We start from the raw sequence: 26,020 nt of genomic DNA, 5'->3' as shown, positions 1-26,020 counted from the left end.
GGGGGGACCCAAGACTGCAAGGAGCTTTGATAAGTGCTTCCTGGCCCAGCGGAAGGAGGGGGAGGACATAGATAGCTTCCTGACGGCCTTTGAGAATGCCTGCGAGCTGCACAGGGTTGACCCTGCAGACAGGCTCCAGTTCCTCACCCCCTTACTGGACCCCAAAGCCGTGGAGGTCTACAGCCGGATGACAGGGGCAGAGGCAGGGGACTATGAACTGTTCAAACAGGCCCTGCTCCGTGAGTTTGGGCTGACCCCCGAGATGTACCGGAGAAGGTTCCGGAGTCAGCGTAAAACGCCTGAGGTCACCTACCTACAACTGGTCAACAGGATGCAGGGATATGCCCGCAAGTGGACAGCGGGGGCCCAAACTAAAGAGGACCTGCTTGACCTGTTTGTACTGGAGCACCTGTATGAACAGTGCCCTTCCGACCTGAGGCTGTGGCTGGTGGACAAAAAGCTCGCGAACCCCCAGCATGCAGGGCAGCTGGCCGACGAGTTTGTGAACAGTCGGTCAGGGGGTAGCCGGGAGGAGTCCCAAAAGAACAGGCCCCCCCCGATGCAGAGAGAGAGTCACCATGGGGCCTCCCAGCGGGGAAATAGGGAGAACCCCCTCCAAAGGGGAACGCCTGGTGTCGGGCCCCTCCGACCCGTTCGAGGGGACCAACGTGACCTGAGCTGCTATCACTGTGGCCAGAGAGGCCACGTACGGGCCCAGTGCCCCGGGCTCAGGGACAAACTGAGCAGACCCAACCTACCCAGGGTTAACTGGGTAGGGACTCAGCTGGACGAGGGGCAGGCGACCCAGGAAAGGGGGGCTACCAGTTTGCCACCTGCTCAGGAGGGAAGAGTACCCCCAGCCAGCCCCGCCCGAGGGCTGGAGGCTCTGGACTCAGGGTGCTCGGTTTACAGGGTGGGTGCGGGGCTGTCCCTCCGGAGAGAGTGCCTTGTTCCCCTGGAGGTGGATGGGAGGAAGGTCAATGGATACTGGGATACGGGCGCGGAGGTGACGCTGGCCCGGCCCGAGGTGGTGGCCCCAGATCGGGTGGTGCCCAACACCTACCTGACCCTGACGGGGGTGGGCGGGACCCCATTTAAGGTGCCCGTGGCAAGGGTACACCTGAAATGGGGGACCAAGGAGGGCCCCAAGGATGTGGGGGTACACCACCATTTGCCCACTGAAGTTTTGATGGGGGGAGACCTAGAGGACTGGCCAAGCGACCCCCAGACCGCCCTGGTTGTGACCCGTAGCCAGAGCCGGCGAGGGGCACTGCGACCTGACCCTGGGGAGGGTACCACACTAGAGGCGCGAGACCCTACTCGGGTGGGGAGGGAGCGCCGAGGGGCACGGCTCAGAGAGGCTGCGGCCTCAGACCTGGCCACGGAGGGGGAACCGGGCCCCATCCCTTCCCCAGCCGCTGAGTTCCAGGCCGAGTTGAGGAAAGATCCCTCCTTGCAGAAGCTCAGGGACCTGGCCGACCTCAGTGAGGGACGGACCATGAGGAGAGGCTGCCAGGAGAGGTTCCTGTGGGAGAAGGGGTTCCTGTACCGAGAATGGGCTCCCCCAGGGGAAGGGGAGTCCTGTGGGATCAGGAGGCAGCTGGTGGTCCCCCAGAAATACCGCCGCAAGCTCCTGTCCCTGGCCCATGACATCCCCCTCGCAGGGCACCAGGGAATCCGGCGCACCCGGCAGAGGTTGCTACAGAACTTTTACTGGCCCGGGGTCTTTACCACCGTCCGGCAGTATTGCCGATCCTGTGACCCCTGTCAGAGGGTGGGGAAGGCCCGGGACAAGGGGAAAGCGGCGTTGAGACCTTTGCCCATCATAGAGGAGCCTTTCCAGAAGGTGGCCATGGACATCGTGGGGCCTCTCAGCAAGACGACCCGGTCGGGGAAGAAATACATTCTGGTAGTGGTAGATTTCGCCACCCGCTACCCCGAGGCAGTGCCCTTAGCTTCCATTGAAGCAGACACCGTGGCAGATGCGCTCCTGACCATTTTCAGCCGAGTGGGGTTCCCCAGGGAAGTCTTGACAGACCAAGGCTCCAACTTCATGTCGGCCCTGCTCCGGTGCTTGTGGGAGAAATGTGGGGTCCGGCATGACTGGGCCTCAGCGTATCACCCCCAGTCCAATGGGCTGGTGGAGAGGTTTAACGGGACGCTAAAGATGATGCTGAAAACCTTTATGAACCAGCACCCGCAGGATTGGGACAAGTACTTACCTCACCTGCTGTTCGCGTACAGGGAGGTGCCCCAGGAGTCTACCGGATTTTCGCCTTTCGAACTGTTATATGGAAGGAGGGTGAGGGGCCCCCTGGACCTGATGAGAGACGAGTGGGAGGGGAAGGCCACTCCCGATGGAGAGTCAGTGGTGGAGTATGTCCTGACCTTCCGAGAGAGACTGGCTGAACTCATGGGCCTGGCCAGGGAGAATCTGGCCAGAGCCCAGAGGAAGCAGAAGGTCTGGTATGACCGCACGGCGCGGGCCCGTGCCTACGCCACCGGGGATCAGGTGATGGTTCTCATCCCCGTGAGAAAGAACAAACTACAGGCCGCCTGGGAGGGCCCGTTCAAGGTCGTCAAGCAGCTCAATGAGGTAAACTATGTGGTGGAGCTGTCGAACCGGGCCCACCACCGCCGGGTGTACCATGTGAATATGATGAAGCCATATTATGCCAGGGGGAATGTGGTGTTAGCTGTGTGTGGTCAGTGGGAGGAGCAGGGAGATGACCCTTTAGTAGATCTATTCCCTGGGACCAGAGCTGGTTCCCCCCTGGAAACAATCCCCCTCTCGGATCAGCTCACCCCTGCCCAGCAAGCTGAGGTCAGGGGGGTGCTGCATCCGTACCGACAGCTGTTTTCCAACCAGCCTGGACGCACTAATCTGACTGTCCACCGGGTGCAGACAGGGTCGCACCCGCCGATAAGATGCTCCCCCTTCCGAGTCACAGGGAAAACTGCTCAGGACCTGGAAAGAGAGGTCCGGGACATGCTGGCTTTGGGGGTGATCCAGCCATCGGCCAGCCCTTGGGCCTCGCCGGTGGTGCTGGTCCCCAAAAAGGATGGGTCAGTCCGGTTCTGTGTGGACTATCGGAAGCTCAATGCCATCACTGTATCGGATGCCTACCCCATGCCCAGGCCGGACGAGCTCCTAGACAAGCTGGGAGGAGCTCGGTACCTTACCACCATGGACCTTACAAAGGGCTACTGGCAAGTGCCGCTGGATGCAGATGCCCGGCTGAAATCGGCCTTTATCACCCCTCTGGGGCTCTATGAGTTTCTGACCCTGCCTTTCGGCCTCAAGGGAGCGCCGGCCACCTTCCAGCGCCTGGTGGACCAGCTCCTGAGGGGGATGGAGAGTTTTGCCGTGGCGTATATTGACGACATCTGTGTCTTTAGCCAGACCTGGGAGGACCACGTGTCCCAGGTTAGACAAGTGCTGGACCGACTCCAGGGGGCTGGGCTGACTGTCAAAGCGGAGAAGTGCAAGGTGGGGATGGCTGAAGTATCTTACCTGGGCCATCGGGTGGGGAGCGGCCGCCTAAAGCCGGAACCGGCCAAGGTGGAGGTGATCAGAGACTGGCCCGCTCCCCACACCAAAAAGCAGGTCCAAGCCTTTATTGGGATGGCAGGATACTACCGAAGATTTGTGCCCCACTTTAGCGCCATAGCCACCCCCATCACTGAGCTATGCAAGAAGGGGAAGCCAGACAAGGTGGTCTGGACCGAGCAGTGCCAGGAGGCTTTCCGGGCGCTGAAGGAGGCTCTGGTCAGTGGCCCAGTTCTAGCAAAGCCAGACTTTGACAAGCCCTTTGTGGTGTTCACCGACGCCTCCGACACGGGACTGGGGGCGGTGTTAATGCAGGAGGATGAAAAGGGGGAGAGACACCCCATCGTGTACCTGAGCAAGAAGTTGCTACCCCGGGAGCAACACTACGCGGCCATCGAGAAGGAGTGCCTGGCCATGGTGTGGGCCCTCAAGAAACTAGAGCCCTATCTCTTCGGGCGACACTTCACCGTCTACACCGACCACTCTCCCCTGACCTGGCTGCACCAGATGAAAGGAGCCAACGCCAAGCTCCTGAGGTGGAGCCTGCTCCTGCAGGATTACGACATGGACGTGGTCCACGTGAAGGGAAGTGCCAACCTGATAGCGGATGCGCTGTCCCGGAGAGGGGGACCCGAACTTCCCCAGGTCACTGGTCACAGTGACCCCGCTCCGTTCAGTCTCGAAGGGGGGAGAGATGTGACGATGTGACACAGCAGGGAGGGGGGAGTGTTGACCTGGGAATGTGCCCTGGGGATGGGAGACCTGAGAGCCTGTCACCTGAGCCAGGAGGGGGAGGTAACACCTCTGCCCAGGAATGTGGACGGAGGCTGCAGCAGGGAACCTGCTCGGTGGGTTTGGTTTTCAGTTTGGGGCTGGGTGGAGGAACACAGGGAACCCCAGGGCTGGGGTCTAAGCTCCCTGCTCCCCCAGAAGGACTTCACTGAGGGGTCCTGGGTGTACCCACAAGCTCTGTTTTGGACTGTGTTCCTGTTGTCCAATAAACCTTCTGTTTTACTGGCTGGCTGAGAGTCTCAGTGAATCCCAGGAAGAGGGGTGCAGGGCCTGGACTCCCCCACACTCCGTGACACCATTAAAATATCCAAGCCACACCACTATCCCCAACATCAAAAGGATCTTCCCAATCCATGTGGCTCCCATGCAGGGTTAAACCCATCTGCATTCATCCACAGCACACTGCCACAGATTAGAGAGGGATTGTGGAAGGATGGAGGAGATGAATGGAACACAAGGACCAGAGTATAGACTGGTGGAGAGCTTCCTACAGACAAAATAATCATCACGTTCTGTTAATGGGCTCCCCCTATAATAATTTAAGGTGCAACAACTAAAATGAACTTCCAGTGCTTCACAGATCCTTCTACAAACAGGAGGTACGTCGTTCCCTACTGGCTTTAATGAGGGGCCCAAGGCTAGATCTGGCTCTCTCTGTACAGTGAAATGTTGGCATGAACACAGGAATTGAGCTGCAGGTTGGAAATAACACATTACAGGATTTTGCACTTAGCCAAAAAAAATTCATCCCAGTTTAAACCCAAGCTAAGTTTTTTCCTTTATTAATAGCGTGTCTGGCATTTCAGTAAACACAGATCCGGACCTGCAATAGCAAAGACTTCCCAGCACTGGCTGTGGCATGTAGAGAGGTTCCATGGCTGCCCCAAAGGGAGTGGGGAAGCTTTTGGGGAGTTTATATCTAGTCTTACTTCCTGGATGGCTGCCTCAGCACACCAGAGAAGGGGGGGGGGGGGGGGAACAGTCCACATGGAATGGTAGAAAGAGAATCATGTAGGAAAGGAATTACCTAAGGAAGCTGGGCATCTAACTCCCTCAGGCTCCTGCCTAAATGATTATACTGAAGTAGATAGAGAGAGCATCTCTAACAGGAATAGTAGAAACATGGTGCATGTGGGTATTTATCCAGGCAGAGCAGTCTCATCCCCATCATACAAGTTATTTCCATGGTCTGTCTGACCTTCAGACATGCCACCTGCAGCTTCACCTCCATGGGTACTCCACAAAGACAGTGAAACAGCACCTTCTTGAAAGTATGGGCTGCAACCTTTGCATTCTATGTTTGTGTAACAAAGCTTGCACTTCCAAAAGAAGAGAATAAAATAAGCAATGGTGTAAGCAACAGAGTCACGTGAAAAAAGAAATCACTCCATGGTTGCTCCTGTTGGGTCAGTGGGCAGGACAGTCTAGCTGTAGAATCTCTGTTAGCTATTATTATATAAGCCCCCTAGCTGTGGAATAATCTCTGCCCTGAATCTGCCCTAGAACCTTCCAAAAAGGAAGAGGAAGAGAGAAACATTCCTGGCACTGATGGTAATCAGATTTGAGACAGAGGAAGATTGCAGCATCATTTCCCCCACCAGATCAGTAGAATGCAAAGAGGAAGCTCACTAACAGAGATTGGACGCAACTCATCTTAGAAACAAAGAAAAACAGAAACAACGTGTTTCACATCTTGAACAGTTATTGTGATTAGCTTGTGTGGGCAATGTAAACAACGTAAGCCAACAGTGCAGGAAGGATTAGCAATACCCCCCTACTGCCTCATTTTCATTGTCAACTAAAGATCTTCAGAGACTGAAATGGCGTGATCCCCAAGGGTTTCTTTTAAAAGAACTGTTAGAAAGACTTTGGCGGTTTTTTAAATTACGGCATTTGCACTGCAGATGCTGAAATGGAGAGAGAAGGTCTCTTTCTACTTTCCCCATCTCCCTTTCTTTCAGAAGCAGCAGGAGGCTAAGCCAGCCATCAATTTTTGAAACAATATCCCTGTTCTAAATCAAAGGCAAAAGAGAAGTGACACAAAAAATTCAGGACCAGCCAACAGAATGTAGAAAATTACCATCACCTTCAACTCCATTTGGAATATGTGTGGTATGGAGGAGCGACCAGAAAGTTGGGAGTCAGGAGGTCCCAAATTCTAATTGTGGCTCTGCAACTGATTCACTGCGTGGCCTTGAGAAAGTCACTTCAGCATTCGGTTTCAGTTTCCACTTTTGTAAAACGAGAATACTCATGACCTCCCACAGGACTTAAGGATTTGAGGCTTAGTTGGTTGAAGCCTACAAAATGGTCTGAACATATACAATATTATTTATATAGCCTGAGGGTTCCTTTCAAGGTGTTAAAGAGATTTCAGCAGCCATTCCAGATTTCATTCACAGTGATGAAAAGCTAAAAATCCTTCATGAGCACCAAATTTGCTCTAAATATAACTGAACTTAGTTGACTTTGCAGGTAAACTGAAAAACAAAAAACAAAACAAAAAAAAGTAAATCCAGTATCACACAGTGTAGATACCCACTCTGGCACAGAATTCTTTGGGCTATCTGAAATTCAGTTGCCATATCTGGTGTAAGAAACTTCTTTAGGTAGGAGGTTAGCCTCTTAAGTTTAGTCTCTAGGAAGTGTGCTACGATTCTGTTTGTGTATATATATATATATACACACACACACACACACACACGCACGCCCTTGCCTGCAGGCATCGCCCATACACCCCCCACACGCACCCCCTGCAGCTCCCATTGGCTAGCAATGGGGAATTGCAGCCAATGGGAGCTTCGTGGGTGGTACCTGCAGGCAAGGGCAGCACCCGGCGGAGCCATCTGCCCCAGCCCACCCCCAGGAGCCGCTGCCTGACATACTGGCCACTTCCGGGAGCAGGGCGGGAGCCTGCCTTAGCCCTGCTGCGCACTGCTGCCACCCTGGAGCTGCTTGAGGTAAGTGGTGCCGGGACAGAGCCCACACCCCTCCTGCACCCCAACCCCTTGCCTTGAACCCCCTACCACACCCCTCCTGCACCTCCAACCCCTTGCCCTGAGCCCCTCCCTGCACCTCACAGCCCCTCCCACACCCCAACCCCCTGCCCCAGCCCTACATTCAATTTCCCCACCCAGACGTGGCCCTCAGGCCAAAAAGTTTGCCCACCTCTGTTCTACAGAATGCTAATCCTCAGGGGTTACCTCCCTGGAATCTTGCCCCTTCTCAGAGTCCTTAACTCCAGTCTACCTGCAGGCCTTGTGCCTGTAGATTGGCTCTCGCTGGGGCCCACCTATGCCATCTTCCATCAGGGTCAGGGTATAAACTCCCTCCCGAAGCTCATCTGCATTCTACAATCCAGAGAAGGACGACAGAGATCTTTCCCTCCAGTCCACTTCTAATCTGGGTTTCCCCTCTTTACAGAAACCACCCAGTACCGCCCACAACTCGGACTCATCTTTAATTGGGCTTGGCCCACCCTCCAACTGCAACCAGGTGTGCCAATTGGCCTCTCACGCCCACCATGAGCCATCTCATCCCCTATGTAGGTAAACACCCTTTCACACCCTGCCTTAGGCTGCTCAACTCAGTTCCTTCAGACTTCCAAGGGCCAGAAGGAATAAAGATGATCAAAAACTCAGTAAGATACCAGGGCCACATTACACACATACACTAAACAGATAACATGGGCATGCACATACACTCATTAGTTTAGGCCTTGACAGCAGACCAGTTTTCCCAGCTATTCTCTAGTTCAGTGTTCTCTGAAGACTTAAGATCTGTTTTGCCTTGAAAGCATCACGAGTCATCTTTGTAACGTTATCATCCTATCACTGCGAACAGCCCACAAACACTGTGTTCAACTGATGCTTCCAGACATTCTGTACTTGCTGCACCAGGAAACAATCAAATTCAGGTGGCCATGGTAACCCAGCATGGAACACAGGATTCTTCACCCTTTGGAAAGCACACCACTCTCTCTCTCTTCCCTTATCTCACATCGAGTGGCAGCACATCTTCTAGCCAGGAGTACAGACATCTAACCACCAATCTTTGCTCCTGAAAGAACAGAGGCAGTGATTTGAAAGTCAGATCCTTAATCTGTGCTTCTGTGAAGAGGTTATAGTGCTTACCTCCTCTCATGGAGAGGTAAGAAGGAAGAGCAATTTGAAAGTTAAAGATTTTTTTAAAAAACTAAGTCTTTTCAGATCTGCCCACAAGTCTTCCCACTCCCACCAACATTTGTGGTTTTATGTATTGTGGTATGAAGAGCCACAACAGAAGAAGCTGTTGAGTGATTAGTGGGTTATACAGCAAAACTGGCTCTCTGCAAATGCAGTCAAATGTATAAGAATGTAAGTGAGAGGGAGGGGCTTGGATATTTTTCTCTCTATCACCACTTCCAGTGACAGGACTCTTAGGCAACACTTCCAATAGGCGGCAAACACGTTTTACTCTGAAGTGTTTGTAAATCCTTAGCTGTCAGGCATGCTATTAATAATACTGTCCTGCACTGCAGGAGAGCCATATGAGAGACTAACAAGAGCTGGATGCACCTGACTCTAGAAGTCTTGAGAAACAAAAGCGTTTCTTTGGACAAAGGGGGCTCTGCAGCTGAACAGATATTATTTTAACTCTTTCCTCTAAAGTACTTGAGGTTTTCCATTAGTTTACATTTTATGCTTGGCTTCCTTCCATCTCCTGCCTTGAAATCAGGCAGGCTCTTTTGGTACCAGTGTCACTTGCTAGCGCCTGGCAGAGACATGGGTATATGACAGCCTGGAATATATTTCACCATTTGATTTTTACCAGAAAGCACCTGTGGTTTTAAAACTATCACTTTTTACTTGACCTGTTCAACTCCTTCACTACTCCCCAGAGCCTGGGTGCCTTCTCAAATTCCAGGAGGAAGGAAGATCAGTAAAACATTCAGCACCTAGTTTCAGCAATCTGTGGCTCACTCGCGTATTGCACAGATACCGCTTCATCTGGAGCTCTGGGGTTTTAGAGTCATTTCCACAGAATTTTCCATGCTCACCTCCACCTGCTGCACAGGTGATGGTGAGATGTCCAGACTGAAAACCTGTTTACTTTGGGGGGGTGGTTGCTGTTAGTGCTGTGTGGACAGTGGGCTACTTGGCGCAATCAGAGATGATGTGCAACTCTATAAACTAGCCCTGAAAAGACATTCAGCAGCCAAATCCCTTAATCAAAGGCTCCTCTTGGCTGGACCTCAGTTACCTCAGATTCTATTTAGAAAGAGAACCCTGCTTCAAGCTAAGTTAATTGAAAGGGGTTTTAGAGAGAAAGAATTCCTAATAGATGAGGTAGTATCTTTTATTGGACCAACTTCTGCTGGTGAGAGAGAAGTTTTCAAGTCATACAGGGCTCTTCTTCAGGTAAGATAAGATAAGAGTCATTCCTGGGCTGGAAAAAAAAAAAAAAATAAAAACCAACAACAATGTTATCATCATTCCCCATAAGACCCCAACAAACAGGGAGGGAAGCCTTGGTCAGTGTCAAAACACTAACTACCTGTTCTCACTTCACTTCCTGACTTAGGCCAGGTCTACACTATAAACATACATCAGTATAACTACGTTGTTCAGAGGTGTGAAAAATCCACCCCCCTGAGCGACGCAGTTACACCAACCTAGCCCACGGTGTAGACAGGCAAGCTTCTCCCATTGATATAGCTACCTCCTCTCGCAGAGGTAGATTAACCACGCCAATGGGAGAAGCTCTCCTGTTAACCTAATAGCATCTTCAGTGAAGCACTGCAGTTTCTTAAATGTAGTTCTTCCCTTAACCAACGGAATACTTTAAAATGGAATACTTTAAAAAGGCATACCACCACCAATTAAGGGGAAGGAAGGAAGGGAAATACTACACACAAACTCTCAAAAAAATTAATTTTGTCAGTCAAATAATCATTGTCTATTATAGGGTGATCAGTAAGGCAACACTATATCTGATTTCTTGGAGACAGGAGAATACGAAAAGAAATTAGGGGGGACGGGGACACCAAACGAAACAGATCACCACATTTCATTTTAAACAAATACTGTATAGTAATAAAGAAACCATATTCTTAGAGACTTGTCCGGTTGAAAGTTAGACATTGAGACATTTTCTTACTACTTTCAGAGTAACAGCCGTGTTAGTCTGTATTCGCAAAAAGAAAAAGGAGTACTTGTGGCACCTTAGAGACTAACCAATTTATTTGAGCATGAGCTTTCGTGAGCTACAGCTCACTTCATCGATGAAGTGAGCTGTAGCTCACGAAAGCTCATGCTCAAATAAATTGGTTAGTCTCTAAGGTGCCACAAGTACTCCTTTTCTTTCTTACTACTACTAACTGATTACTAAATCTGTGGAAAAATTACTCAACTTGAACAATGGAAAGAGACCAGCATACTTCACTTTAATTTCTAGCCAGTTTCACTTTGATTCTCATGCACTAGCTGTGATTAATGCTGCAACCCTGCAGGTGATTTTTTTAAGTCATGGACATCTTTGATTGGATAAAAGCTTAGCTGTGGTGGTGGGAAAGGAGCAATTTAAAAATGAACCTCAATCTTGTGATATTTGATCGGGGGGGGGGTGGAGTGGGAGAGAAAAGAACGTAACACATAAGTCAAGCACTCTGCATTTAAGTAAGCATTAGCAAAAGAGTCGCAAAATGACAGGCTTCATTTCTTCTGAGCACAGCTGTGAAAGTGGATTTGTTTCAGGTGTGGAGTCATGTCTCTGCCTGAAGCAGCAGATAAGCAGTCTTCTGTTCAGGTATGCCTGCCCACCTATCGCCTTGGGAGGTCACTCACACTAGAAGGATCAGCTGCTATTTGGGTGGCATAGAAAAACAACTGAACTGCACGGGGGCAGGGGGGAGACAGCCCAAGATTAGTCAGGGGACGAAAGCTGGTTAACTCCTGTAGCTGTACAGAACTGATCAGGAGGTGAGGGACAGACCAAAAATGGGGAGGAGGCAGGAGGGAGAAAATCGTAAGATGCCTGTCTAAAAGGTCATTTAAAATAGTCACTGCTCTCAAGAGCCCAATCAGCTCGTTTCTAATCACAAGGGCCAGGAACTCTCGGAGTCTCACATCCTGCTTGCAGTTTACAGAAGAGACTCTGCAGAGGTTTCCAGGCCCCATTGGGAATGCTGAACCCGGAGTGAGTCCTGCACAGCACATTTGAGCAGGTCAGGCTAACTGCTCTCTTCTCATTATGGCCCATTCTTGGCATAGTTTTCTTCTCTGTCGAGTGAAATATAGAAACAGACGCCCTTCATATGCACGATCACACCTCTCCTGCTACAACAGTGCCAACACTCCAGAGCTCCTGCTGACCCAGGGCAAGGTACCACAAGAATGTTACAAACAGGGCAGGCAGAATGAAGATAATCCTTGAATACCCAAGACACCTGCTTCCTGAAAAGCCTGAAAGAGAAAAGGAGACACATACAAGGCAAAGTAGTGGTCAAAACAGGGGTTCATTTCCCAGTGATTATCTCAGTCCCCACAGTTCTAGGCCACTAAAGAGAAGTATTACACCTCATACTGGGACAGATGGGTGCAAGAACAGCTGCTGTCCTGATTTCAATTAACTGTATGTGCTTGTATGCAACAGGGTCAGGCCTACAGGCTGCCACCAGGCAACTCCACATACCTATGGGGATTTCAGCTGAAGAGCATCTGTTCCACACCAGCCCAAAGTTTACAAGCGCTCAAGCAGAGTGCCCTGCCAGAAGACTAATTAAAAGCATGCACTCTGTTTAAAGACTGGAAGGCAACTGGATTTCTTTAGACAGACCTCTAATGAAGCCTGTTTGGAGAGTGATCAGCACTATTGCCCCAGAAGTTGTAGACAAGAGGGAGGAAGAGGTATGCCAATATCACAGATCTCATGCAGAGGGTACATACCTGCTCCCAGACCCATAACAAGAGCAAGACAAATGGAAACAAAGGGTCTGTACTCCGGTTCAGCACCAGCATGGACCCAAGGTATGGTTTCCTACAAGTTCCTAGTGAAGGAGAAGAAAGTATGGACAAGCCAACCAACATTATTGTGTCCTGGTTTCCCAGCAAGAACAACTTCAGCAGGACCAGCTAAATAACCATATTGGCAGGCACCTTTTTACCTCTTTGGAAACCGCTTACCCCCTCACCCAAAGGGAAATGTAACAGCTACGATTCAGCATAAGCAGCAACATATCCTCTATTGGTTTCAACCCAGATGAATAGGAACTAGAAGATAATGTTTCCCTGCAGCCAGGAGCCACTGCAGCATCAAAGAGATTCAAGTGCTTGTCTTCACACAGTCCTGAGTTGAGGGCCCCGAGCCCAGCAAGGGATGTGCTCTGGTGGCTCCCACAATGGGAGAAAGCAAAAGGATATGATAGGCCCTGCGACATTTCCAGCCCAACAGAACTTCCAGGGCAGGCTTGCAGTCTCAGGATTTGGAACCATGATAACAGCCATGTGCTCAGAACCACTTCCTGTTTGCTAGTTTCCAGCAGTCAACCCATACCATCAGATCAGCCAGTGTTGGTTGGTTTTTTTCACCTTCCTTGCAGCAAAACCTAGGAGCTGGGTTTTAGGCAACCAGAGGGCTGGAACTCTCCCCATCCCAGGACACACAGTCTGCACTTAAATGAGTGTGTTTATTTGTCGCAACTTTTGGCAGGTGCTCAATGCAAGAACTTGGTGAGTTAGGCTCCAGTTCCAAAAAGATAACATAGTGGGCATCCCGAGGGCATCTCCTTACGAGATGAGGGCATTGTGTCTAAACCCCTGGGGAAAAATTCAAACTGGGGGCGGGGGGGGGGGGAAGGGGAGGAGGAGGAGGGAGTGCCCCGCCAATGCACTTGATGGCGGTCAAGGTCCCCTCTTGCCTCAACCCCCAAAAGGGGAAGGGAGGTTAGCAGGTGAGTGGAGGCACCCAGAGACCCTCCTAGTGTGATGACTGGCTCCCCCAATGGTGGAAGCTCCCAAGAATTGGCAAGTGATCAATGGGTGTGAGTGACTGCATGGGGCTGTTCTCTGATGGGAACCTTGGAAGTAATTTAACTAATACAAGTTGCAGCCTAGTTAAAATCCATACCACGCGTCCTCACCTTCTTCCACGCAGCGAGCACACCATAGCCTGTCTGATTCTTGGAATCCATGCTTGTTAGTCACAGGAGAGAATGAGGCCTTGGCTACACAAGGAGTTTTGCCACTAAAATTCCACATTGCGCCTAGTGCGCCTGGGTCAGCTCCACTGGGGGAACAACAGCAGGAGCTCTGGCATGGCCAAGGCTCCAAGCCGCACTGGCATTTCAGAGTCGCTCTGAGCAGGATTAGGCAACATGGTGTTAAGTTTCCAAAAGCACCTCAGTGTCTTAACTTTTGAAAATGCTACCCATGGTGCTTAAGTCTGGGATTTTCAAGGAGTGTGAGGGTTAGGTGCCCAACTGCCATTAGATTTCAGTGGATCTTGGGGGGCATGGATCAGCATTCACGTCACACTCCCAGTCAGTACCCAGACCAAGCCGAGGAAGCTAATGATCCAACAAGCCAACCAAATTTGGTGATGAATCCCGGTCACGTGCCACCTGAGGCATATTGCACATATGCTGAGAAGTGGGTCTTGGGCACCTAATTCCCTTAGGCACCTTTGAAAAATCCCAGTGTAGAACTCCAACAGCGGCTGACTAGCTACTCTAGCACCCCACTATTCTTTCAGCAGCAGAAAATGGGAAGAGGGGAATAACCCAGTTTAGATCTAGTAACAGAGGGAATAATAATGATGATAAAAGTTGAAATAAATGGGACAGCTCCCACAATGGGCAAAACAGAGAGGTAAGTGGGGTAAAGCGATTTACTATCCTCTTTGCACTGCACTAGACCTGGTAATTAACAAGCCTCCTGCTGTTCTCACATTGATTTCCAGCCTCTCCTGAAGGGAAGTAGATTCATTTTCTCTTTTCAAGCAGGGGAAACTTAAAACTTACCTTTCTTCCAGGAAGGCAGTCAGAATTCAGTTTTATTCACTAGAATTCACCCTGCAGGACAGGAGGAGTTAAAATTCCAAGGCTAACTCTGGGCCACAGCAACAGGTTCAGAGTTGTTCCCAGCTATGTAGATTTATGCTTGATGCTTTAGGGCATGAACCTCAGGGCATGTCTTCACTAGCAATGTTAAAGCGCTGCCATGGCAGTGCTTAAAAAGTGGCTGTGGAGTCGCAGCCCCAGCGCTGGGAGAGCGCTCTCCCCCAGCGCTGTAAACAAAACAAAAACAAAAAACAACACACCACCCCCATGAGAGGAGTAGCTATCAGCACTGGGAACATGGCTGCCAGCGCTGGTGCACTGTCTACACTGCCACTTTGCAGCGCTAAAACTTGCATCGCTCGGGGGGGGGGGGGGGGGGAGTTTCACACCCCGAGCAAGAAAGTTGCAGTACTGTAAAGTGCTAGTATAAACGAGGCGACAGTCTCCAAAGAACTCCACTCAAGCATCACCCCAGATGAAACGAGACTAGACGTGGAACTCAAGCCCCAGTCGCGGAGGTGAAGACTAAAATTTCACAGCAGTTCACCTGCTAACAGCAGGTAACAATGCTGCTTGCAAAACAGCCGTTGCGTCACTCACCAGTCTATGGACACATATACACACTGTGTACCCTGCAGCAGCGTTTACCTGCTGACATTTAATGTGCTAGCGATCAAGGGAGCGGGCTAGCATGGTGGCCTAGAGACAGCACTCAGCACTACGAAAAAGGACACCCAGGCTGGGCTGTAAGCGCTACCGCAGCGAGAGTAAACCCCAAACTTCTGTAGTGTACCAAATTAGGCAAAAACCTGCATGTGGACAAGAAAGCATTAGACATAGCATGCAAGTGATCAGGGAGCATCCAGTGAGCCAGAACAAAACACATAGTGAAGTCAGAAAGGAGCAAAAAACAGAAGTATGAAGAGTCTCTTGGATGCTGCTATAGCACCTAGCCCTTAGGTAAACATGCAAGAAGCTTGAGCGGTCAAAAATTGTATCCTGCTTTAAAAAAAAAAAAAAAAAAAAAAAAAACACATCATGCTGTTACTGGGGGATCTGCTGCCATTTCACTAAGCTAAATACAAATGCAGCTCGAGAGCAGATGTGTTCACACACAGAGTCATTCTTCCCCTTTTGACCCGAAATATGTGGGGTAAAGCAGCTTCCTTTGCAAAAGACGAGGCTTCCTTATATTCTCCATGGCAGGGGGAGCCTTAGAAAGCTCTGAGGGTTCCCAGTAGCTGTTCGGTACCTCTCCATGGGACTGGATTTTTTTATTATTAATTATTATTATTATTATTGAAGACAACTGTTTAGAAGGACTTGAGAGAGATTCATCTTGTCTCTCAAATATCCTGGGGCCAAGATGGCTACCACTACACTTCATAGAAGAAATCCCGTTTGGATTCTGGTTTATCACCTACTGCAGCCAATATGTGTAATACATCACATTAAAAAAACCTGTTCTGAATAATTCCCCAACACCCACCCCACCCCAACTCCTCCTACTGCACCTTAGTGTTGCAAGGGCAGGAGATATGGGCTCAAACAAACATTGTGCACTTCAGTAGCGCCTTCCGTCTTAAAGTGCTTTATAAACCTCTATGAATCAAGCCTCAGCCTCTTTGGGCTGCAGCCCCACATTTACAGAGAAAAACCGAGGCAGACAGATATGATCTGACCTGCCCTGCCCTGCCCAAGGTCTCTCAAGAACCTCTGGCAGAGGTAGGACTAAAACCCACATCTCCTTGTTTCTAGTGTTGTGCTTCCCAGCTACATCTGCTCAAAGTTTCTTCACTTTTTCTTGGAGAACTAGCTCTAACCTGACAAATCCAGCAATTTCCCCTCCACCAAATAAAAAAAATAAATTAGCCACTGTCTTAGAGCCAAAATTAAACTCTTCCTACACCCTCCCCCCCCCATGGAAGGTTGTAACACCAACATTTAAGGGAATACTAGGCTCAAGGGAAGTGATCCTGGCCATGACCTGAGCTTCCTAATCCCGCCACCACGTTTCAGACTCAGCCAGAGAAGGCACAAAGGGGAACAGGGGGTTGAAGATCAGCTATTCCTGGTGCCTGCAATCACCACACAGCTTTGCCGTGTAACCTGCATCACCTCCACAAGAGCCCACCGTTTCCACCCTTTACAGTTCATTATTAACATCACTTTCGATCTTAGCATTTGCAAGACTTTCTGAATAATTTATGCATGGTGTCGCAGAGAGGGACATATTTTGATGAAAACCAGGCCACTGAACCTATCAGGAAGAAATAAATGGAGACAGTGGAAAGACAGTCAGATCCTCCCTTACTTAAAAAAAGGAAAGCCAAAATATAAGAAAATCCTTACTACAGAAATGGGCCCCACACACTGCAGGATTTTTAATGAGCTTAGTCTTCCGCAAAAGCTAAGTTTTATTTTTAAGCCACATGCATTCAAACACTAGTGTCCTTCTGTGCTTTTAAACAACATGGTGAAAATAGTGCAACCCCAGGAAAGCTGATCACAGAATCCATAAGATAAATTTTTGTTTAAAAACAAAAACAATCTGGATTTATGGCAAGTGAGAAAACTTAATTATACCCATTTAAATAATCTTTCCTGATTAGATAGACAGATACAATGCTTAACACTGCTGATTTTAAGCAGCTGGATGTGTAATGAGACTTGCTGAGCAAACCTGGAGTAGAAAACAGTTCTTGCCAAGGGCTACCTTGTGGCCTATATACGAGTCATAAATTTGCAAGGAATATACCCCTCTGTACTTGGGGCTTAACCTTTTCAGTCATACAGGCCAATCAGTCACATCTGTTCAAGCAATGCTGGCAAAAATCTTCCACACTTCTAATCTCATTGGACTGCAGGTGAGGGGGGCAGAAATTAGGAGACTACAACAAAACACTGCATAGATACTCAACCCTGGTCATTTATCACCATCAAAAGAGCCAACCCTTCACACATATCCTGTGTCTAAACTGAAGTGAAGAAGATATGAAACAGCCAACAGAAAGGGAAAGAATGTAAAGATGATACTCTCAAGCAGATATTTAAATAGCTAGTTTTACTACATCACTTGCACTAAAAGATCTTGTACTTAACCCCCACATCCACTCCTTTTACTAGCTTAGTAGATTTTTCCCAAATTGATCAGGTTGGTTGCCGTTCTCATCCAAATTTGTTTCACAGCTCCTCACACACTCATTGCAGCAGCAGGTAACGGAAGGGAAAACAAAACCACCATAGAGTCAGTTTTAAGGCCAGAAGGAACCACTCGATCATCTAGACTGACCTCCTGTATATTACTGGCCACCAACACCAGCATACTAAACCCAACAACAGAAATGAGACCCACAGGAGACTAGACTATTATGTCTCTCCAAGCCTGTGTGGTGGCACATCATGATTGATGCTATGCAGAGACTTTTCTGTAGGCCTTACAACTGAGTGCTTAACAAGCCAAAAGGAAATTTACTACCTTAAGATATAAAAAACAGTTAGGTCCTAATCATCCTCCTACTTCACTTTTCTTTGCAAATAAAGAGTGAGTTTGTTGATTATGAGAGTCAGACACTAACATCAATAGTTATATCCAGATACAGACTTCGGCAAGTTCTACCCCAGGCCACCCCAACGGTTCTGCCAGACACCTCAGGATTCCTCCCCAATGATTTAGTGAACAGTTGTGGACAAAACAACTGAGTGGTCTCAGTGGGACCAATCCTGCAAGATGCAGGGCACCAGTTCTTTCTGACATCATTGGGCTTTCCACATTGAAGAACAAAGTGGAGATGTTCAGAGGAAGAAGTTAAAAGGGCCAAATTCTGTTCTCTGTCACACCAGTGTAATTCCACTGGAATCAATGGATTTACTACAGATTTACATCAGTGTAACAGAGCAGGATCTAACTTACTTTAAGCCATTTTGACAGCCAATGTTTGGGACAGGCAGAGAAGAATACAAGCAAGGAAGAAAATACACATTCTGGAGCTGCTACTCTTTAAAACTTTTTGCAAACAAGCCTGCTGCAATACCTCCGATTAGTCTAGTCCTGCACCATAGTTGTGTGAAATGCATTTTTAATTGTGACCCAATTCAGAATCACCTTGCCTCTAGTGCACTAAACCGTTTGCCTCTAATCAGGGGGTTCTGTGGTGCACTTGATCTGTATTTGGAAGCATTCCAGTGAAAGTGTTTTACAGAAGGTGCTTTTGGGGAATTCATACATCTCAATATTCTGTCACTATGAGATGACGTTTCCCCCATGAACACCACCACCTCCTTCTGTTCTTGACTTTTCCTTTTAAAAACTTTCCCAACCCATTTAAAAAAATATAAAATAAAATAAACCTGAAATTCTATTCTTGAAAAGGTCCATACAGAGAAAAACAAACTGATGTTTCAGTACAAAAATATTCACCTAATATAAAGGGGTTGTTACTTTGCATGGCATTCACAAGACAAACAGGATTCACATGCACTCTCCAACAGGTCTGACTCTGTCACACTTCCTCATGGAAGAAGTTTTAGTGCTTGTCTACACTGGCACTTAACAGCGCTGCAACTTTCTCACTCAGAGGTGTGAAAAAACACCCCCCTGAGCGCAGCAAGTTTCAGTGCTGTAAAGCACCAGCGTAGACAGTGCACCGGCACTGGGAACTGCGCCTCTCGTGGGGTTTAAAAAAAAAAAAAAAAAAAAAGAGTGCTGGGAGAGCTCTCTCCCAGCGCTCAGCCGTGACTACACAAGCCACGTTAAAGCACTGCCACGGCAGCACTTTAGCATTGCCAGTGTAGACTAGCCCTTAATTCTACCTTTAATGCAATTACACATGAGAAAGGGCCACAGAATCAGGGCCATTTTCTGAATGATATCACCTTTTAAAAAGACATACAAATACAATTTAGGGGTAAATGCTCAGACTTTAACCCTCCTAGACTATTAGGAATAGAAAGTCATATCACTATTATTGGTTTTTCCATAGCGCCTACAAGCTCTAATCATGGACCATTCTTCTAGGTTCCATACACACGGCACAAAATCACCTTTAAGTGCCACAGTAAGTGTAAAGCACTGCAGTCTCATTAATGCAGTAGAGTTTGACATTGTTATTAAAAAGCCAATATAAAAATGTCCTAAATAGAATGTTTAGGAAGTTACTTAGCATTACTGGATATTAGCAATCTCCAGACCAGTATCAGATGAACCAACACTTTTTTGCAGATTCGCAAGAAAACTTATAAAAAGGAACTCATTTATTGCAATAGGGTGGGGTGGTTTTTTTTGTTGTTTTGGGGGTTTTTTTTGTTTTTTTTTTCTTCAAAAACAGACACACTCACACACACACTTAACAGACCCATCCCAAGACTGGAACCCTTATTTGCTGAAAATAGAGAATTAAAATGGTCAGACAGACAGACAGACATATAGAACAAAGAAATGAATCCTAACTGCATATTAAAACAAATCAGGAAGATATTAACAAACTCTCTCTTTTAACCACGATTTGAGGACTTCAATAGCTCAGACACAGGTGAGAGGTTTTTCGCAGGAGTGGGTGGGCGAGATTCTGTGGCCTGCGTTGTGCAGGACGTCGGACTAGATGATCATAATGGTCCCTTCTGACCTTAGTATCTATGAATCTATGATGTGTATTCACATGGGCTACATGTTTTAAGCCGATTACGCTGCTTTATACTCATATGTTCGTTTAAGAAAACACAAGGGACATCTACACTGCAAAGAAAAACCCGTGGCACAGAGAGTCTCAGAGCCCAGGTCACTTGACTCGGGCTCGCAGGGCTCTGGCCGCAGGACTAAAAAAATTGCAGCGCAGACATTCCCAGGTTGGAGCCTGGGGTCCAAGACCCTCCTCCCTTGCCAGCTATCAGAGCCCAGTCTCCAGCCCAAGATGGTACATCTACAGTGCTATCGACCGGGGCTCTTGGATTCGCTGCTGGGGGTTTTTCTTTGCACTGTAGACATACCCACACAGAATGAGTCTGCTTTTAGAAGAGGAAGATAGTGTGCGTGTTAACCAGCTCTCACATCCCTTATATCCCTCTTTTCACAGGAGATTACTTAACTTTCAGTTCATATTCCTCCGAACAAATCATTTCTTCCAAAACTTTTCACTGAACGTCCATTAAGCTATTTTAAGAACTGCACCACAACAATGTTCATACCCTCTATGTATTATGGCTGAAGAGTATGGTCCATATTGTAATTTAGATTAGTGGGGCAAAGAATGCATCTCTCAGGTACACCCAGGAGTAACAGATCAGAATACAGATCTACCTTCCTAGAACACCAACATAAAGAAAAAGAAATTCTACAGACCACAGTACTGTAAGCACTGATTGCATCATAGCAATTAGAGACAGAAAGGTTTCAGAGTAGCAACCCTGTTAGTCTGTATTCGCAAAAAGAAAAGGAGGACTAGTGGCACCTTAGAGACTAACCAATTTATTTGAGCATAAGCTTTCGTGAGCTACAGCTCACTTCATCAGATGCATCTGATGAAGTGAGCGGTAGCTCACGAAAGCTTATGCTCAAATAAATTGGTTAGTCTCTAAGGTGCCACTAGTCCTCCTTTTCTTTTTGCGAGACAGAAAGACACTTATTGAAGTACCCAATCTGTCCCTCTGAAAATACAGTATGTGACACCCTCCCTTCCTTCTCCTCCCCCAGTAGAGTTCATTTCAGTTATTACACAGCACACTTGATTTTAGCCAAAAGGCCAACACAATAGTTCTATTACTCCTAAAGTTTTCACTTCAGTAACAGATCAAGCTGATCATTACTCAGGCAAGTTCAGAACAGGATTGCTCAGAGAAGTCAGTTGTCTATCCTGTCGGAAAATGGCTTATTACCGCAACAAGCTAAGAGAAATTCAATGCAGTCCATTCTAACCCATTCCCTCTCACACAATATACCTGCTAGCATGATGCTGTTAATAGCCGTTACTCATATGGGCCTGATTCAAGGCCCAGCAAAGTCAATGCAAAGACTCCCCTCGACTTTCCCACTGAAGTCACTTGGAGTTTTTGCCACCATCTTATTCAGGGCCAGGATTTCATCAAAGATGTTTATTGAAATGACGATAGGAAAAAAAAACTGAGTCATAAACCGTTCTTTCCTTCGAAGAAACCAATACACTTTCTTCCACCACAATTTATATAAAGTTCCAAAGTCTTCCTATCACCAGGCAACGTTGTAACTCATCCTTGTCGCTGCTGGACCGGAATCATCCTAGCTGTCTTGAAATCTGTGTCACTTTCCATATATCCAAGAATTAATAGCTAAGAACACACGAGGGCAACTGCAGCGTCTTACCACATACACAGATGCCACTAAAGAAATGCAAGTCACATTAATTCAGGGTAGCATAAAAATATTTGTCATAAAGCCTGATCCTGGCAAGAAGACAGAAAGCATTCCTAGATCAGTCTTTCCTTAAAAAGGAATTCACTAGAACTAGACTTTGATTAATCCAGAGAAATTTCAAATGTATGTTCCACTACTGTACTGGAAAGAGATATGTTGGCTTCAAAAACACACCACTTGTAGATGGCTTACCCCCAAACAACATGCTGATACTCAGCAGGAAAAGGGTCTCTTATGATGCCACAGAATTAAACATGCTGCTGTAATACATCAGGTCTGCATACGAGCAAATTTGTGAATGCTTATTCTTTGACAGCCAGTCACCCAAAGTGTAAAGAAGTTCAAAGGGGAATCCTGAAACACAGAACCTCTGTGGTGAGATTACAAGTGTAAAGGACCTAAACACCTGTAGGCTCAGAATTTGACCTGAGGGGGAAAAGAGTACAAATAAAACCCAACAGCTGCACTCAGCATTTATGAGGAACCCTCCAATGACAAACCAGAATGCAGGAGCCCTGGATAGGAATGTCACCTGTCCTGATTTTCAGTGGGTAACCCTATCTGTGTTTTAGAATCCCAAAATAACTCTTGAGGCATACAAAATACCATGCTGTAGTGTCCAGATGTGAGAACATGGCAGCATCATGATGCTGTTGCAAATGAATTTGTTCTGCAGGAACCACAGCCATGGAGGATGGATGAGAAAGGTTTAGTCTCTCTCCTCCCACCCTCTCCCTTTTGTTTAAAAAAAAAAATAATCAAATTTTAAAAATAAATCAAAAATAGAGTACATTTAAGTTACAAGAGAGAGCACTAGAGACATTAGACAGAGGAAATATCCACAATTTAGGGCCTCTCTACAGTGAAAAGGAATCTGTATAGGGGAGATTACATTAAGAATATAGCACCTCCAAGACCATATTTAACATGATTTACTCCTACCCGGGTAGATAAAAATCTAACCATGTCACACCTATATTAATCAGGGCTGTAACATGATTCAATAACACAATTACACCCGTTGGGTCCCAACTACACAAGCAAATCTAAGCTTGAAATATATGATAGAGCAGGGTGGGGAAGCTAGGATATGTAAAACACTATCCCTACAATATTTATATTGTAACTGGGACACCCTGTGTTTTCAATGCTGGAGAAAGTTAATCTCGATTCTGTCCACTTACAAAATAAAAAATAAATGCTAGGATAAGTTAATAGTCTTAACCTACAACCTAATTTTACAAGAAATTGTATCCCTATTACAAAAATCACCACTTCAGTTTCCACAAACTGCTTAGGGCAGAGGAAGGAATAGGACCCAGTGCTGGGACAGGCCAGTCTTCAGGGGTGAGGGATAGCTCAGTGGTTTGAGCATTGGCCCTCTAAACCCAGGGCTGTGAGTTCAATCCTTATGGGGGCCATTTAGGGATCTGGGGCAAAAATTGGGGATTGGTCCTGCTTTGAGCAGGGGCGGGGGGTTGGACTAGATGACCTCCTGAAGTCCCTTCCAACCCTGATATTCTATGATTCTATGATAGGTCAAGTGTGAGATAAATCAGTAATTGTACAAAAACATGTGTATGAACAGCTGACTGCATAATGCAAGGCAGCAGGTGTTGTTACCAGTCTCTTTCAAGAGATGGATTTCATTACTGAATCCACACTTCACCATATAACAACATGTATTTTTTAAAAGTAATATTCATGCAGATTTAGAATTCAAAAGCAGGTGCCAACACTTTTCCTTATGGCAGGCAACAGATTCATCACTCAGCTTTTCAAACGTGTATTACAGGGTTTCCCTGTGTGTTTGCATGCCCTATGGAACTCTGAAACCTTTGCTAAGAATGCCTGCATTACCATTAATAAGAACTGCTCACAAATGTATTCCACGATTAGCTACTTTCTAAGAGAAAACAGGAAAAGGACACACAGTAGTGTACAGCTCTTCCATTTTAGTTTAGAAACAATGACAACCTAATGATCAGCTTTGAGAGAAGCTCTGTATCTAGTGAACTGTCTTTTACTGCAGTCATATACTTAAGCCACACTTCAAGTCATGAGGAGCAATGCTGCAGATAAGGTACAACATCCACACTGAGAGGAGTTAAACATTGCTAGTATTTATGAACCATGACCAAGTGGCATTTAGCCTAAAAATGTAGAGTCATGGGGATTTCGAAGCTATATTACAGATTCACTTTATCAGAGAGGAGTAGACTATACAATTCTACCACCACAAGGGTTGGATTTTTTTCTTCTTGAGGGACAGAATTTAGAACCAAAAAAGGGATATTCATCATTGTTTGTGCGTTTACTTTCCTGATTATTCAACTGGCAACATCTTCTGGAGAGGAGGCAATTGTCCTCCCATCCCCTCTCCCACTCTATTACAAGAAATTGAATAAAGAATTTCAAACAGAAGAGAGACAGCTCTGCTAAGAGCTAAAGCAGTAAGGAAAGACAAGTGCTGCTACCTTTTAAATAACTAGGTAAATAATGCACCTACAAAAACCATAACCCCTCCCCTTTCCGAGAAGCTGCTTTCACGTGGCCTTTCCCAGTAGAAATATCCTAGGACTTTCAGAAGGAGAAGGGAAAAGTCATTAAAGACCAACCCATTTTTATTTACATACCAAAAGGTGAAAGCCAGATAATTTACAGCTTGCCTGCAGGACTGCATTTTGGAAGACACCCCCAAGACATTCTCATTCGGAGTTCCTTATCTTCCCCCAACACCTGTGCACCACACCCCAACCAAGACTGCCCAGAGACACATCTGTTACTAATTAAGCTATAGTACAACTGTTGAAAAACAATAAGGCATTAGTATGAAAGCGATCATACAAGAATACTTAGCTCCTATTTTTCCCCACAGCTTCCTGCTTCTACATCCAATACCCTTTCCAGATGCTCGTATCTGTCAGCCAGTGCCGCCCTGTTATTCCACCATGCAAAGGTAACCCGGGTGGCACTGGGTCAGATACATGCGATTCGGGATTCCTTATCAGGTTTAAGCCACCATCATTCCTTCTCCCTGCCCTTCAGGCTTCTGACACGCTGTCACTTACTCTTGAGTGCTGCAATGAGCGACTTCCCATCTTTGATCAGCTCCTTGATGAATTTGTTGGTCTTGTCCAGCTCAGCTTCATGAGATTTCAGCCTCTCTCGGAACTGGGGGCTGTCCAAGCAGCAGTCACTAAATTCCAAAGCAGGTAGTCCCATGGTTTCCTCACACACCCCGCCAATAACCCTTTAAAAAAAAAAACTTAAAGAAGGAATTCCCACGAGTGCAACCAAATAAAAAAAAATACAAGTATATGTTCTTAGTCTATTCGAAAAGAAAACGAAACTTTATCCACAGACGAGCACGCCTCTCCTCCCAATTGGTCACAGATTTCCAGGCACCTTAGAGGGAGGGGAATCAATTAAATTAAAAATAATAAGCAGGTCAGAGGAGTTAATGAGGCTCAGGGTCTGCACTGGGATCCGCCTCAGATGCCAGGGGGTGGGAACAGGAGCAGCAAAGAGGAGGGGGCTCGTGCTGCAGTAGCAGCAGTTGCCGCTGCCTGGGGATTGCTCATGGCGAGAACTTCCACACACGCTGCAAACCCAAGGGTGCCTCCGCCGCTGTCTCCCAGCCCATTCAATGCTGCTTGCTACCTAAAGTTCCCCAGGCTGGGCGAGAAGCAAGGAGCCCAGCGGCCTCACTCGGCAGCAGCTGCTGGTCAGCCCAGCCAGCCCTGATGGCATCCGGGACCAATCGGGACGCTTCCCTTCCCCGTTGGAACGTTGTGTATCATTTTTCCGAACGCGCTTCCCATCGGAACGTCCGGGTATCTTTTTTCTTCGAACGCGAGGCCTCCTCTTGCGCCGCCGGAGCCAATCGGCGCAAGAGCTGCTGGGGGCAGGCAGGGGAGAGGGAGGAGGGATGCCCCAGCGATGATAGAACAGGCGAGGGGGGCGTGGCCAGGCCTGTGTCAAGTCGCATGAAGGAGGAGAAGGAACCCCCACCGCCTCTTAAAGGAATACTGTTGCTACCGAGATCGCAGAAGGCATGGGAGAGGTGCTGGGACAAGAACAGGGGTTACTCAAGGACATTCCTCTGAAACCTGTTGCTACAACCTCATGCGGGACCAGAGGAGACCCAACAAAAACAGTGCAGGAATTTGGGGGGGTGGGCACTTCCTAGCCTCTGGTGGGATTCCTCTCCCTCTTAACACGACTAAACTTTCCCTGTCAGGAGAAGAGGACTTTC

General features: G+C 47.5%; 1 protein-coding gene across 2 annotated transcripts in view; it reads right to left on the bottom strand.

The window, feature by feature from the left end:
• Positions 1-25,666, bottom strand: part of ARHGAP26 (Rho GTPase activating protein 26) — a 309,239-nt gene extending 283,573 nt beyond the window's left edge. Inside the window, exon 1 of one of the 2 annotated variants that reach the window (XM_074960515.1) lies at positions 24,834-25,666. In XM_074960515.1, coding sequence (XP_074816616.1) covers positions 24,834-24,987 — 154 coding nt within the window. In that variant the 5' untranslated portion in view covers positions 24,988-25,666. The remainder of the gene's footprint in view (positions 1-24,833) is intronic. The other variant, XM_074960514.1, reaches the window with a different exon arrangement.
• Positions 25,667-26,020: the final 354 nt, after the last annotated feature.

This window comes from Natator depressus, chromosome 8 (genome assembly GCF_965152275.1).
Source record: "Natator depressus isolate rNatDep1 chromosome 8, rNatDep2.hap1, whole genome shotgun sequence".
Classification (NCBI taxonomy): domain Eukaryota; kingdom Metazoa; phylum Chordata; order Testudines; family Cheloniidae; genus Natator; species Natator depressus.
Note: the sequence above shows the minus strand (reverse complement) of the source record. Positions and strands in the feature narration are given on the sequence as shown.